Source organism: Nansenia antarctica (genome assembly GCF_963989245.1).
Source record: "Nansenia antarctica genome assembly, chromosome: 7".
Classification (NCBI taxonomy): domain Eukaryota; kingdom Metazoa; phylum Chordata; class Actinopteri; order Argentiniformes; family Microstomatidae; genus Nansenia; species Nansenia antarctica.
This window is the reverse complement of record NC_137677.1, coordinates 47,720,867-47,736,624: the sequence shown is the minus strand read 5'-3', so window position 1 is coordinate 47,736,624 and position 15,758 is coordinate 47,720,867. Positions and strand designations below refer to the sequence as shown.

The following is a 15,758-nucleotide window of genomic DNA, read 5'->3' as shown; positions in this document are numbered from 1 at the left end:
ACCCCGCAATTCACATTAAATGCCACACCACAACATCTCCAGAAATGAGTCGTGTGTGTTTATGGTGCGTGCAAATACATGATTTGGTTGCAGAGAAAATCAAATCATCCTCATTCCTCGTTTAGAAGATGCATGGTGTATGGAAGTGTCTACAATATGTGTGTGTGTGTGTGTGTTTGTTTGTGAAAGTGCGTGCATGTTTCTCCTTTGAAACCCTGCCCGTCTGTAACAGACACAAATTGCCAGAGGAGTCATCATGTGATACCTTCTTCCACTGTAGCGTCCCCTCATCAGGATTAAGCTTTATGTCATACTGCTCTGATTATACCCAGAGCAGTGGTTTGTCCCAGCATGAAACCCACACACACACACACACGCACACGCACACACACCATTTGTCTTCTGTGCCACCATATGTAGTGGCACGTGGCACACACCACACACACACACACACACACACACACACACACACACACACACACACAGAGAGTCTGGAGAAGCTGTGGTGTGACATTTATAGTGAACACTTTCCTGTAAAACTTCCCACCTCCACTGTAACTTTGGGGGTTTTGGTTGGCACACATACAGAGCCATATGAGTCCCACTCTTTGTTCTCTGTTCTCAGACTTACAGTAGGTTAAGGAGATGACACCCTGACATCTCCATTGTCCACTGCTGACATCTCCATTGTCAGCTCAAAGATGTATGAAAGTAGCATTCAGTATTTGTCAATGGGTTTGTTCTCACCTGGGAAACTCTAACCTACTTATTTGAATAGTGTGTTGTATTTGGGTCCTACCGACAAGGGACTGTGTGAAGAGCCCTTAGAGCTGGTATAGTAAATGCACAGTTTAACAGGGATAGAATACAAGTCATCTTACTGAACACTTCTTTATTAAGTGCAGCTGAAATACCCCAAAGTTTCCAAAATAGATCATCAAGCAGTGAAAATATCCCACAGATCGAAAAGGCCTACCGGTAATAATGACCTAATAGGACACACAAAGGGAGACAATGTATTGTTATTTAAACACAGTACATTTCTACAGCTGGAAAGCCTTGTAATGGATTTTCAACATGTTATTCTGATTACTTTCATAAAGACAAAAACAAAAAGCGTTCAGGACAGATTTTTCCATCTATTATACACACATTTAACTTGTTAAATGCAAAAAAAAGATCTTAACATTATGACTCATCGACCTACAGTTAATTTGTGAAAGACACATCGTTTCAAACAAATGTCAGTGAACAGGGAGGATGACTCATTTGTGACAGGGTCCGATGGAAAAAGTCCCCAAGTAGGGCACGGTCATTTTTCAGTTTTTTACAGATTATGAATGTGCTGATTGTAAGCTTTTAAATGATGTATCATACATTGGAATCTGAAGATGTGCTTATATGAATGTTGGTACACCTCAAACCAAATAACGGAGAAAACCGCTCTGAATCAAAACAGACTCGTTTGCTACCAACGCGTTGATAGCTAGCTAGAAAGAACATCGCTATAAACATCTAACAGCATGTTTAGCACATCACAACATGCTGATAGAACATCAACATGATAAAAACACATAACTACACATAATTAGATGATAACACAGTCCTTGCTTTTGAACATGTCAAGTTTGTTTACAAGCCATGTATCACTATCCAGTAGCCTGAAGCAGGATGTCAGACAATACAGTGAATCCAAGTCACAAATTATTATTATAAGTATTTAGTGATCCTAAAACTGTTGTTTGTTATATTGAGTGGGCTCCTCAAGACTTAAACTTTCATAATATGAACGTTTTTTTCGTCTTTTTTTAAGAAGCTTTTTGGTAATTTGCGCGACTTGAGAATTGCCGGCATGAAGACTTAGATACTGTACCATAATAACTAACAAAACATTTATAGAGATGGTTAACAAATGGCTAGATGATGGCTATAAGCAGATATTATAAAACAGGCCTTCAAATAGTGTTACAAAGATTATAATGAATATTGTCACTGGAGTAGTTCATAGGCCTGGTGGTAGTCCCCATTACACTGAGTAACGATGTCCTCCAGAAAGGCTCTCTCATACATAGGGAAGTTACTCTGAAGCTTCATCACAACCCACTCATAGTCAGCATCTGAAAAGGACAACACAAAGTAAAGACAGTGAGTTGGACTGGTGATCAGAAGGTCATTAGTTCAAATCCCACCTGGGGACACCACCACTAGTGTGTCCTTGAGTAAGACACTCTTAGTCCTAAGTTAGTCTGGGGAGACTGCCCCTGTAAACTATAATTGTAAGTCCCTTTGGATAAAAGCGTCTGCTAAATGGTTAAAACATTTAAATGTAATCAAAGGATTACAGTTCTCTTAAAACATTATTCCAAATTCATTTATATTTATGGGTTTTCATCTCCAGCTATGTAACAAAACAACCCTTGTTGTGGTCTAGGGACACCTGTTGGAAACAATGTTTTGTTTTTTATTTGCCATCGGGCCTGCAGATTTGGAATGTAAAGTGGTGGGATGATCTCGACGCAACATACGCCACAGATTATCACTTCTGACAAACGTTAATTTTGTGGTGAACTGTCCTTTTAATGAAACTGTAAGGTACAAGGCTCTGCTCTGAGAACAAACATCAAAGTCTCATCCCAAACCAAGTCAGAGCAGAGACTCCCGTGATGCTCTCTGCTGGGTCGTCTGGTTCAGACAGAGAGAACAGATGTCTGAAGAAAAGAGAGGAAGACAGAGGGAGAGGTAGAGAGAGAGAGGAAGAGAGGTAGAGGTAGAGAGAGAGTGGGGAGTAAAAGAGAGAGAGAGAGAGAGAGAGAGAGGGGGGGGAGTGAAAGAGAGAAAGGAAATGGGGAGTGAAAGAGAGAGAGAGAGAGAGAGAGAGAGAGAGAGGGGGGGGAGTGAAAGAGAGATAGAGTGAGGAGGGTGGCAGGCTTGCAGGCTAATCAGTATAGTGAGTGTACACAGGCTGTAGCTAGTGGATGCTAGTTGACAGATGGATCCAGGGTATGTTGACAGCACGTGGATGTGAAACCCACAACCTTAAGGTTGCCAGCACTATGCTCCAGCCCGCTAAACTAATCCGGACCACTGTTGACAGTCTTGTGATGGATGGAGTTAGTTAGAGATGGAAGCTGAAATACTGTGGCAAGGTAAGGACAGGGTTTGGCTGGGTTACGCTGGGCTGTAATGTCAATCATTTCAAGCACAACCAGTGTAAAACATCTCAAACCCAGCGTAAACCCAATCATTCAGTACGGTACTCCAAATCTAACTGGAGGACATTTTTTTCTTTCACTCTGGGAGCCAAGAGTCTGAAAGACTGTTAGACTGGCATATGCTGGGGGCTGGCAGAGAATATCTCTCCCTTACTGACTGCTCACAGCTCACTGTGTGTATGTGTGTGTGTGTGTGTGTGTGTGTGTGTGTGTGTGTGTGTGTGTGTGTGTCTGTGCTGCAACAGTTTCACACAACTGTCCTCATGTAGTGTGCAGATCTAGTAGGCTGTCTGAAAACATTTCTGCCACACACAGACAAGTGGCAGCAAGATCTGAAAGTCAGAAGCCTGTGCATCACTACTTAACGTTTAGAATGTAAAAACTCACAGTAATAGAGCTTATCACGGAGGGTCAAAGAGAGAAACCAAAGGGGGGTGGGACGGGGAGGGGTTTTTAGTTTCAAAATATCAAAATTGAAGGAAAATATTATTGTTTTATTGTCCATTGTATGATTTCCATTTGTCCTTCAATAAAAACATTCAAGTGAAAAAAAAAAAGCAGGACCAGTTTGTTGGGTCTGGCGCGAGGACCAAGAGTAGCTCACCAGTCTCCCCTCCCCAGGCTGAGGGGCCGTGTGCTGGGTCAGGCTCCTGAGGTGTGAGGGGGTTTTGGGTCTCCCAGTAGTGAATACACTCCATTGACGCAGAGGGGTGCTCTTCCTCTCTTTCCTCCTTCACTTCCTCCTTCACTGCCCCCCCACCTTGCAGCATGTCCAGGAAAGCTGAGTTCACTCTGCAAAGAAACAATAATCATGAGTGTATTGTTAAAAATGATGTCAGACTGCTTATCTTACATTTATCTTGAGTATGTTTCCATTCAACCTGATCTCCTTGTTCTGATTGTTCATGCCTCAGTATACAACCTATGTTTACATATGCTTGACCACATGAATTACATCTTGAGTGGTCGGTTAGGCAGTATTAGGCATTCACTTTGCGTAGTTAAGGTTGGGGGAAGTTGTCAGGGGAAGGCAATAGCAAATATTAGCATGAGCAACAATAATTAGCAATTAGAGTGACATTTGGAGTTGCAGGTCGGGACGTTCATGGAATGCAACTCTGAAAGGAATCAAACAACAAATCTACAGTCTATTTGTCATGTATTGTACTCACCGTCTGTGCTCCTGCCCAATTTCTCCCTTCCTCTCTTCCTCCTGTTCACTCTTCTTCTCCTCCAGGGCCTCACTCTGGGAGAAGAGATACAGTTTTATTAGCACAGCCCCATAAATGCTCTCTCTCTCTCTCTCTCTCTCTCTCTCTCTCTCTCTCTCTCTCTCTCTCTCTCTCTCTCTCTCTCTCTCTCTCTCTCTCTCTCTCTCTCTCTCTCTCTCTCTCTCTCTCTCTCTCTCTCTCTCTCTCTCTCTCTCTCTCTCTCTCTCTCTCTCTCTCTCTCTCTCTCTCTCTCAAGGTTACAGTGTCCTTGGAATAGGAAATGCACCATAGAAATAAAATCGTTATCATTTGTGGGCTTAGTATGAATGGTAATTGTGGTTAATATTTGACCGTAGCAGTCTCCACAAAGATTACATTATCATTGTGGATTCCAGGAAAACTGGGAGCTGCGTACAGTGTGGTACGGCAACTGCACTGTGTGTCCGACAGGAAGGCCCTGCAAGGGGTGGTGAAAAACGCCCAGCGCATCATCGGCACCAGTCGTTACCATTGAGTCCCTCCAGGCAGACCGATGTCGGCAGAGGGCGGCAAGCATCATCAATTATACCTCGCACCCCAGCCACGGTCTGTTTGATCCCCTACCATCTAAGAGACTCAGGAAGTACAGGAACCTCAGGTCCCATACAAGCAGGCTCCAGAACAGCTCCTTTCACAGAACTGTCACCCTGATAAACAATCGCCCCGCCCTACACACACTGTTGTTTTATATCACTATTTGCACTTCTGGTTAGATGCTAAACTGCATTTCGTTGTCTGGTACTTGTACTCTGCAATGACAATAAAGTTGAATCTAATATAAAAAAAAGTATCTACATGATATCACTGTATAGTAATCTCTATAAAGCTATATTGGCGAGTGACAGTGGAGCAGAGAGAGAAAGGTGGTGAGATCAGCTCCGATGACACTGAGGAGTTTGGTTCACTGGTTTACCTTTATCCTCTGTTCCTCCTTCTTCAGCTGCAGGCCTGTGTTCTCCTCCGCCCTCCTCCCCTCCCGGTACTCCTGGGCTCGAGCCTGAGTGGGAGGAACAGAAAGGGGAGGAATTTAGCCTGGACATCCACATACCAGTTTTGATTGAATAGAACCCTAGCAGAGCCCTAGATTTACAGGTACCCCCACTGTCAACAGATCGAAAGAGTCGACAGCGCCCCGCCCCCCCTTCTCTCTTGTGTTCTCCGGTCTCAGCCCCAGGAGACTTCCAGAATAGGGGTAGGTCTGTTTGGGATGGCCCGAGGCCCGAGAGCCAGGAGACTAGGTGGGCCGAGCGGGACTCCACACCCTGGGAAGCCTTGCACACAAACTCAAATGTGCGCACACACACACACACACACACACAGACACACACAGACACACACAGACACACACACACACACACACACACACACACTCCCACATACAAACAGAGGATATGAGGGAGATTAATCTGAATTGTGGAGCCATCTCTGAAAGAATAACAGATCCCAGAGTCCCACTCAAAACCACATCAAGACCCCGTCTCTCTCAGCTCCGCTCCAGGGCTTTGATCGTGGGTCTGTGACGTCTAGGTTCGAGAGTTCTGTTACTGCAGACCTGGAGAACCTCCAGAGAACCAGGTCAGTACAAAGACAGGGCGAGAGAGAGAAAGAGGGAGAGGGGAAGAACCAGAGAAGAACCAGAGAGTGTCTGTCTCAGTATGTCTGTCTGTTTGTGTCCTACAGCTGGTCAGAGCTGAACATGTTACTGCAACGGAATGATTTTCTTTGCATAATTATTTAAACTTTATTTAACCAGATATTGTATGTTGAGAACCAATTCTCATTTACAATGACGACCTGGCCAAGAGACGCAAACATAATAGGACAAAAAACAATAAATAGAATAGCAAACACACTATTTACAGTGGAAAGGCAAATACCATATACTGTATACTAGGCAGCAATGGAAACACAGCAGAATCAAAATTAGCATAAACAATGACCAGTTACCGTCTCAGCTAATATGTTTTTGAAGGAGTGGGATAATGTGTCAGGTTTGAGGGTCTTTTACAGCTTATTCCAGTTGTTGGCAGCAGAAAACTGGAATGAGTGACTGCTAAAAGAATTTGGGAAAGTTTTTTGGGAATGACCAGTGAGATATCATTACCAGATCTACCAGAGCGCAGGTTGGTGTTGGTAGTGGAGATGCTAAGGAGTGAACTGAGGTAGGGGTTCACTTGTAAATGTGATGTTTCCATTCTGTGGGGTTCTCCTACACGCTGTGAGAGGAATCTCCTTTACTCTCTCTCTCTCTATATATATATGTCTTTCTCTGTCTGTCTGTCTGTCTCTCTCTTTCTCTCTCTCTCCCTAAAACTCATTCTCTCGCTCTCGCTCTCGCTTTCTCTATCCTGGTACAGCCAGTTCTCCCAGTGAGGTACAAGAGAAACAGCAAAAACTTGCACAACAATGAGGAAAGCCGCACAAGAAAACATTTCCCCCGTCCACCACAGGAGCTGCGTGTGCGATTTTAACAATGTTGTCAGTTGCCACATAATACTGTCGTTGGTACAGTATGAAACCCTGTCCTCAGGCCTTTCCTGCTCGATCCAGTCTCCTGTCTGCACCATCACCCCCGCCCACTGAGCCTTGGCTAGGGCAGGAGAGAGAGAGAGAGAGACACATACTAGCATTAGCATGACATGTCTGACTCTCTTGACAGGCCCTGTCAACACACTGTTATGATCTACGGATGCTGAGCTATGAATAACCCAGCCATGCACTAAGAATAACCTCATCACCTCTCCAGGTACTGCAAGGATGACCTCTGTGATTGGCAGGTCTTCGTGCATCCTTCCCTCTCATTGGACAGACGGTAGCCTGGCTCCCCTCCAGGTACTTTCGCCAACACAGGTTATTCCACTCCACACTGTCTACAAAACATTACTTTATCTGCCCCTCTCCCTCTCTCGCTCGCTCGCTCTCTCTCTCCCTCTCTCTCTCGCTCTCTCTCTCTCTCTCTCCATACTCAGTGTGAACTCTGGGAAGTCCCTTGAACTCATTCCCTCCCTGGAAAACCATAAAAAGTGAGAGGAAGAGAAAGAGTGAGTGAGAGAGAGTGAGAGAGAGAGAGAGAGAGAGAGTGAGTGAGTGAGAGAGAGAGAGAGAGAGAGAGAGTGAGTGAGTGAGTGAGTGAGTGAGAGAGAGAGAGAGAGAGAAGCAACAGGGCAACAGTGAGGAAAGGAGAATAAAAATGTGTTTCTTTGCTGTGTATTTATTTACACTTCCTCAAAGTCAATCCTGGGCGTCCGACACCCCTCTGTGCATGGTCTGACCAGGGGATAATTGTGGGGGGATTGGACCTCTCAGCGGGCTTGGCTGGGCCGCCTGTTCCGGGCCTGCGTTAATACCCGGTCCCCCTCGGTCGATGAAAGCTCCAGAGCGAACCGTATTTACTCTGAAAACAGGCTTCAAAGACGGATCCATTGGTGTGAATTGCTCTAGCGCTTTAGACTCAGACCTCACGGCCACAGCTAATGCATGAGAAACAAGCCTGAACCCTGGGCCCTGCTGCGCACACAGACACACGCACGCACACACACACACATGCACACGCACACACACACACACACACACGGGGGGGGGGGGGCAAACACACACACACACACACACGGGGCAAACACACACACACACGCACCAACATTCTCTGGCTGCTGTCTTACCCAGGATGACGTGTGTGTGGCGCTGTTCGATGCCACTGGTGCAGAGTTGGTACGCTCCACCCTCTGAAGGAACTGCTCAGTCCTCCTGCAAGAAACACATACACCACACACACACACACACACACACACACACACACACACACACACACACACAGAAATGGAGATGGGGTGGTGGGGTGTTAGTCTTCTGCAGAGACTGTTAAAGATTCCCGCAAGCAGACAGGACGCTTCCTCGAGTCCCCAAAGAAGGAGAGGTCGTCTAGTTTGTTTGTCTTCATCTGACAACACTATCCCACTCTCCAGGGTCTGTCCTCCGTCACCCTGTCTCTACCCCTGACTCCAACCTGCAAGCCCCCGTCTCCAGTCTAAATGTTTGTATTGTTCCTGGAAGTTAGCATTTTTTTGTTTAGCATTGTCATGTGTGTTGCTCTTGGGAAGTTGCCGGAGATGCTACTTAAAGTAACAACTGGTTTCCTCAAGAATAGTTTGAAAGTGTCCAGGTTTGAATTACACATGTACCCTTGGGTTTGTCCCAGAATAGTGGTCTGGACCAATGTTACTCAAGCGTATGTGAGTGCCAATGTTGAAATGTGTTGTGAGACTCACACAGCCTCCACCTGATGCCTCCCGTAAATATGATATTGTATGGTCACAGTCTAGGTACAGTTTAGATACGGTATAGATACAGTTTAGATACAGTGTATGGCGTAGTTATTGAGAGGTCCTTGGTGGCTCAGTTGGTAGAGCATGGCGCTAACAACGCTTAGGTTGTGGGTTAGTTTCACAATGGGCCCATATAGTATACTGAAAAATGTATGCACGCATTGCAATGTAAGTCGCTTTGGATTAAACCGTCAGCTAAATGGCATATGGTGATATTATTGAACCTCACAGATTTCACTGTTTGACCTTAAGCTAACCCTTCGACATCTCCCTCCATGAATAACTGATGTATACAGGCAAATAGAGGCTAAGGTGAACTGTGTGTCATCCACCCCCATTGCCTCTGATGTCTAGGAAAGATAGGCTTTGTTTGTTTCTTCATTCAAATTCGCAGCTGTAACTTTAGCAACAGTGACAGTTTCAACTTCCACTTAGCATTTTCTCATCTCTCTGTATTGTTTAAGGATGGGGTAATGTATTCTGATCCTCCAACCCACCTGAGCAGCCAGGTTCCACACAGAACACAATACAGCACAAGAGACGTAAACAAGGACATGGATACAGTAACGCACGCACGCACGCACACACACACACACACACACACACACACACACACACACACACACACACACACACACACACACGCACACACACACACACACACACACACACACACACACACACACACACACAGCTGACCTGAGGTGATCCTGTCTGTGCTGATCTCTTTTCAACTGCTCCTCCTGTTCTCTCCTCTCCTCCAGTCTCTCAGCCTGTGATACAGTTCACACACATCAGCAACATTGTGCTATTTCACTCAACCATCTGTACATTTCACACCTACATGTGCCCTAACAGAAATGCACATGGCATGCTGCCAAGTTCCCAAATGACTGTGAAGGTGCTCTGAGAATAGTGCTAATATGGTGGTGGCCATATTCATGTCATTAAAAGTTATGGGGGTGCCCTGATATTCTATGGGAGTGCCCCATCATCCCAGGGCACTCTTGTGAAGTCTATACTTCATTTAAAAAGGATGAACCCTAGGGGACTTGTAAGACAGAGAGGGACTTTTAGTGGGATATCTTCACACAGAATCAGCACACCAACCCAATACAAAACCACCGCTCAAAGCCCTCTGGAGCAGTGTTTCCCTAGCGGTGGACTGTGACCTGGTGTTGGGTTGTTGCCACTGCCTTTCGGGTCATGTCGACAGACTGGATTGTGGCTATTAACATGTTTTTGTTTATTTGGCGGGTCACATGAAACTTCTCAAGGCCTCAGAAGGGTCAAATTGCAAAAAGAAGGATATAAAAACCACTGGTCTGATCTCCAGTGCTAATTACAGAGAGAACACTGCATTAACCACTTTTTGGACAGAGAGCACAGCCAGACACGGACCAGAGCATGTCTAACAGCACTCTGCTGCTGCCTGTGGTCGCTGGTTGAAGACCAATGGTCATCAATCAGGGAAACCTCCTCCTAATAATGGGTGTGGATCAGAGACTTTGTTGTGGACCCTGAGCTCTCATTTCATCACCACAACCAGGATCATTAGAGTTGGCCAGATGTCTGCAGTGACATCTACAGGCTTTAAACAGTATTACAGTGAGAAAAGACTAAGAAATAAGAATAATACCTACTGTAACAATCTTACTTGTGATCTATTGAGAAATGTGATCTATAATGTTCATATAAAAGTTCTATACACCCGCCTACCTTTTCCCGCTGCTTACTCTTCATCCTTTGAATCTCCTCTTCCTCCTTCTGTCTCTTCTCTCTGTCCATCTCCTCCTTCTTCAGCTTCAAGTAATACAGAACAGTGGAGCTTTCCAATTAAGGGGGAATCACCTCAGCAAAAGCATTATACATCTATTAGAGGCTGGTGGAGGTAGGTAATCGTCCTCCGATTTCTACCTCCACCAGCCTCCCCATACTATACAAGACGTGCAGATCTGCATGAGTCAATGACAATCAGACTGTGTGCGCCACTGTAATAAAGAATGCATTACATTATATAAATCCAAACACAAATAAATAATATCTTTGGACATATATAACACCATAGTCAGTTATCATTTGGAACACAGTGGCATTACCTTTTTCTTTAGTTTGGAATGGCGCAACTCCGCAAGCTGCCGCTCCCTGGCCTCAGCCAATGAAACGTCACCACCACCTAAGGAGATGGATAACATAGGACATTTAAATATGTATATAAACTGAGAGAGAGAGAGAGAGAGAGAGAGAGAGAGAGAGAGAGAGAGAGAGAGAGAGAGAGAGAGAGAGAGAGAGAGAGAGAGAGAGAGAGAGAGAGAGACTATTGGGATGAATGGTACCTAGCTTCGTTGGGGTCAGTTGAACAGACTTAAGTCTGTTTGCTTCCTTCCATGTCTCCCATAACTCCAACTCTTCCTGTGCCACTGCAGGTGTAGAAGGGGTGGTTTGATAATTGCATAATAGGAACATGACTCATGTTTGCATTTCATTGGGTTTAAGACAGCATTTTTCATTTGATGTTTTATGTTGAATATAAAGATTTGTGTCATGTTTATTTACATAATAATCTTACTATTCAAAACCTGCTGGAAAGAAATAGTAGGGAATATCTAGGAGGATGAATGGTTAGGTGGTTACAGGGCCGGCCGCTGGCATAAACACTCTCTATGTCTATGCAGTTGTTTAGGGCCACAACCACTAGAGGGGGCCACACAGGTTTTCTGTTGTTCACTGGTGCTCAAGGGCGGAAGAAGAGAAAATTGGAGATGGACAAAAGAACACAGGATAAAGGTATGTGTATGTTTGTTTGTTTGTTTGTTTGTCTCTCAGAGAATTGAATTCAAAATCCTCCTAATTACATACAAATCACAAAATGGTCTTGGACCAATATACATATCAGATCTTCTCCCACCCTATATTCCAGCAAGGCCCCTAAGGTCAGCTGAGAGTAATCAGCTAATCATTCCCAGAGTGAAACATAACACTCTATCTATGTCTTCTATCCATTAACTATTATTTAGTTATTTAGTTATCATTTTATCTTTTTACTTCTTATACCTGCAGCAGTTCTGAGTTTTATGATCCATAAACTGACTGTTGAACACAGTTGCAGTATCAAACGTGTCATCTTACACTGCGATTTCACACACCGTACCTGCAATCTCACACACCGTATCACTGCGATCTCACACACCGTACCTGCAATCTCACACGCCATATCGGGAAGAGCAGCGCTTGAATACAGTTGCAGTAATAACACTTTTATCTATATCTTTTTATTCATTGTCTTATTATTAGGGTTGGGTATCGTTTGGGTTTTATCCGATACCGGAGCCAAACCGATACTTTTCAAATGTTACCGGTACCGAAATCGATACTTTTTAAATATATATGTTATATAATAACATGGTCGACAGCATTGAACCACTTTTTACTTTTTTATTGCTGAGGCACAATATATTACAGTTAAATATACACTCAAATTAAAATATTTTTTTATAAAACTCCTGCTGAGGTCATGACTTTACCTGAAAAAGGGACAATCTACAGTGGAAAAAGAATGCAAGTAACATTAGACGACGTCGGGCCCTCATGCCACCCTCATGGTCTGTTTCTGACAGTTTAGTCAGAAACATGCACACCAGTGGCCTGCTAGAGGTCATTCTGTAGGGCTCTGGCAGTGCCATCCTGGAGGATCTGGACTACCTGTGCAACCTGAATGGGCTGCATGTACCGCCTCATGCTACCAGTAGTGACAAGGAAGTAGCAAAATGCAAAACTAGAGGAAAATCATTCAGGAAGGATAAGGAGAGAGAAATGGTCTGTGGCCACCACCTGCAAAACCATTTCCTTTTTGGGGGTTGTCTTGCTGTTTGCCTGGCCACCTGTTGTCGCTTTCATTTGCACCAAAGCAGGTGAAATCGATTAACAGCCGTTTACGCTTCCGATACAGATCGATATCCCAGATATCCCAAAATTAATTTACTTGGTGTTATACTGTGATGATTAAGTGTTCGCTCCATTTTTTTTAGCAGTGTATTTGCTTTCTGGATATGTTAAATAGTATTTTTGTAGATCATATATATTGGACATATTTGGATAATTTGCATAGTTGGATAACATTGCATTTGTTGTGTGGTTAATAAATAGGCCTGGAAGATACATAATTAGATCATGTACATCATCATATTGATCATTGTACATCATATTATGACATACCTATCTATGTATGTAATGTCTTCCAGTCTATAATATAATATATAATCTTTTCTGGGGCATTATTGACATTTTGGAGCTATGTCCGCTGCACCAGGACCATGTACCTTGTCAGTTGACATGACTGCTGCTGAGGGAGCATCGTCAGAGACTTCAGGGGCATCTACTCCCTCTGCTGACCGACTCACTAGACTTGCCATCATTAGTATAAACCACGATGATGTCATTGATGATTTTGCTTCAAGAAAATCAAGGAGGCACAGATTTTGAGGACTTTCTCACTGATGTTGGATGGTGGTGAAAGGATGGATAGCTATAGTTTCTACAGTAGCCTATAGCTGTTGTTTTGTACATTTTGTAGTGTTCACTTTATTTATTTTGAATATGTTGCACTCTTATATTGATTGTTCATTGCTATTTGTCAAAATGTGTCATTTGTTGCTTTTATAGACTTCATTATTTTGAATATTCTGAATACTTGCAATTGTTAATTGTTTTCTACCTTCTCAATGTTAATATACATTGTTTTCAAATAATAAAGTAAGAGATTTGTTGTTAATTCATTTGTCCATCTCTATTGAGTGTGTGTGTGTGTGTGTGTGTGTGTGTGTGTGTGTGTGTGTGTGTGTGTGTGTGTGTGTGTGTGTGTGTGTGTGCGTGCGTGCGTGCGTGTGTGTGTGTGAGGGTGTGTGTGTGAGAGAGTGTGTGAGTTCATTCAGTTTTGAGCAGTGTGTGTGATTTGGTGGTTATGCTCAACATTTTGTTTGGGGGCACCAAAATACTAGGCTTGGCCCTGGGTGGTTAGGTGGTTGGATAAAGATACAATAACAGTCCTCTTCCTTACTTACCTCTCTGTAGTTTGTCCCGCTTTGATTCATTGGGAGGTATGGTACTGAAGGCGTCGGCACTGGAAGGGAGAGGGAGAGATTGATTTGACTTGATTTACAACAGGTCTCCGGTCTCTACCAATGCGCATGCGCGCCTGTAGCGTCGCACAGACTGAAACGAAAGTAAAACTTATCGACTGAGCGACACCAGAATAGAAACTAACACAGCACTACTTAGGTAATACTTATACTTTTGCATGTTTACATGTTTTATTTTAAACACTTGTATGCTTGCCTTCAACATTTGATTTTGACTGACCCATAGGACTTCCCCCGCTCTAAATATCTCCAAACAAATGTTGAATAAACTATGTGAAATTTAAATTAAAATGTTATTGTTTTTATTTAGTTAATAAGAAAACACTTACTTTTGAGATTGCGTTGGGTCGTTTGATTCTTTTTCTGCTTCGGCAGGTGTGTTGGCGTTGGCATGTTCAAGTGCATTATTTTCCGACAGAGCATTTGTTCTCGGATTAACATTTGAACTGGTAGTTTTTCTTTCATTATTCTGAGAATATCTCGGGTATTGGTATGGATCCATAAGGAAAAATAGATTAGACTTCCGCAGATTCTCCAACCCTCCAAGTCCAAGCCTCTGAGCGTGCCACCCGTCCGTCAAAAGCTGACTAGGCTATGTGGCATGGTGCACTTCAGGGGCGGATTTAGGATCGTAGGAGATCCGGGGCTTAGCCCAGAGGGAGAATATAATGTGCGCGCGGAGCGCGCCGATTTTTTTTGCCTTCAACCTTCAACTTACCACCACCTTAAAGCGGACAAAAGGCACTGGAGAACACATATACATTCACACCCTTTAATGAAGCAAACTAATTGTGGTGGTTCTGGGCACAGAGGGAGGTCAGCACACGTAGCTCCCCCTGTCAGTCACCATCATTTATATTTGTATAGAATTACATAATTGATGGGCTGAGGCTAGTTATGTTACAGTATGTATATCAGGGCAGACTCTGTGCTCACCACTTATATTGTATTTAGAGTCTTGTCCTGTGTTATATGACGATATATTACATGTATTGTTGGCCTGTGTATAGTACTGTGAAATCAAATCCCCCCTGGGACATTAAACAAACTTAGTTAGTTAGAGTTACATCTTAGGATAGATTTGAGTCATGTTCTATAAGTATAGAACATGTATTATAAGTATAGAACATGTATTATAGAACATGTATTATAAGTATAATATTACTTTATTTGAATAAGTATTATCCTTTGTTTGATTTCTTACCATGTACCGTAACAGTACCTTGCTATGTTTCATTTTCATTATAACATAACGTTATGTTATGATAGCCAGCTAGCATTAGCAAACCGGAAAAGTAGTGTCAGTGAGTCAGTCACCTTTCTAATAAGATTCACAAACCTGAAACATCATCTATGTCATCACTGCTGGTGAAGTCATTGTTGTCAGCTGCTGATACGGCTGCTGCAACAGTTCTTGGCGCTTGTTTTGTTGAAAACAACTTTGGGATATCCATCCTTACAATTGTGCAAGTCAGGCACTGATTGAGATCACTTCTTCTTCAGGGCAGGGCAGGCTACGCAGTATGCAGGCTAATGTCGCGCAGCTGCTGCCTCTCTGTTGGACTCCGGTACTGCACGTTACTCACGAGATTTTTTTTTTTTTTTTTTTTTTAAGTAAAACATTCGGGGCTTTTCAGAAAACATCCGGGGCTTGAGCCCCAGTAGCCACCCCCTAGCGCCGCCCCTGGTGCACTTCAATGTGCAATGTTCAATGTCATTCGTCCGGATTATTATTATTATTTATTTATGCAAATTGAGCAAAACACCCCCACACATAAGACATTAAATTATACAATGATTTAAAGGAAAAACTACGGAACTACATTGCGTTCTCCC

The 15,758-nt window shown here is 43.5% G+C and overlaps 1 protein-coding gene across 2 annotated transcripts; it reads right to left on the bottom strand.

Moving 5' to 3' along the window:
- Positions 1-879: 879 nt before the first annotated feature.
- epsti1 (epithelial stromal interaction 1) lies at positions 880-14,485 on the bottom strand. Of its 2 annotated transcripts, none has more exons than XM_080536168.1 (11): positions 14,252-14,485; positions 13,845-13,903; positions 11,121-11,204; positions 10,884-10,960; positions 10,504-10,587; positions 9,475-9,557; positions 8,122-8,206; positions 5,376-5,459; positions 4,385-4,458; positions 3,817-4,004; positions 880-2,117 (listed from the first exon to the last, which is right to left on the bottom strand). In XM_080536168.1, the coding sequence occupies exons 1-11, from the start codon at positions 14,422-14,424 to the stop codon at positions 1,990-1,992; spliced, it is 1,119 nt and encodes a 372-aa protein (XP_080392294.1). In that variant the 5' UTR covers positions 14,425-14,485; the 3' UTR covers positions 880-1,989. The 2 variants fall into 2 exon arrangements, with proteins under 2 accessions (XP_080392294.1, XP_080392295.1); XM_080536169.1 differs by having other exon boundaries at positions 9,484-9,557.
- Positions 14,486-15,758: the final 1,273 nt, after the last annotated feature.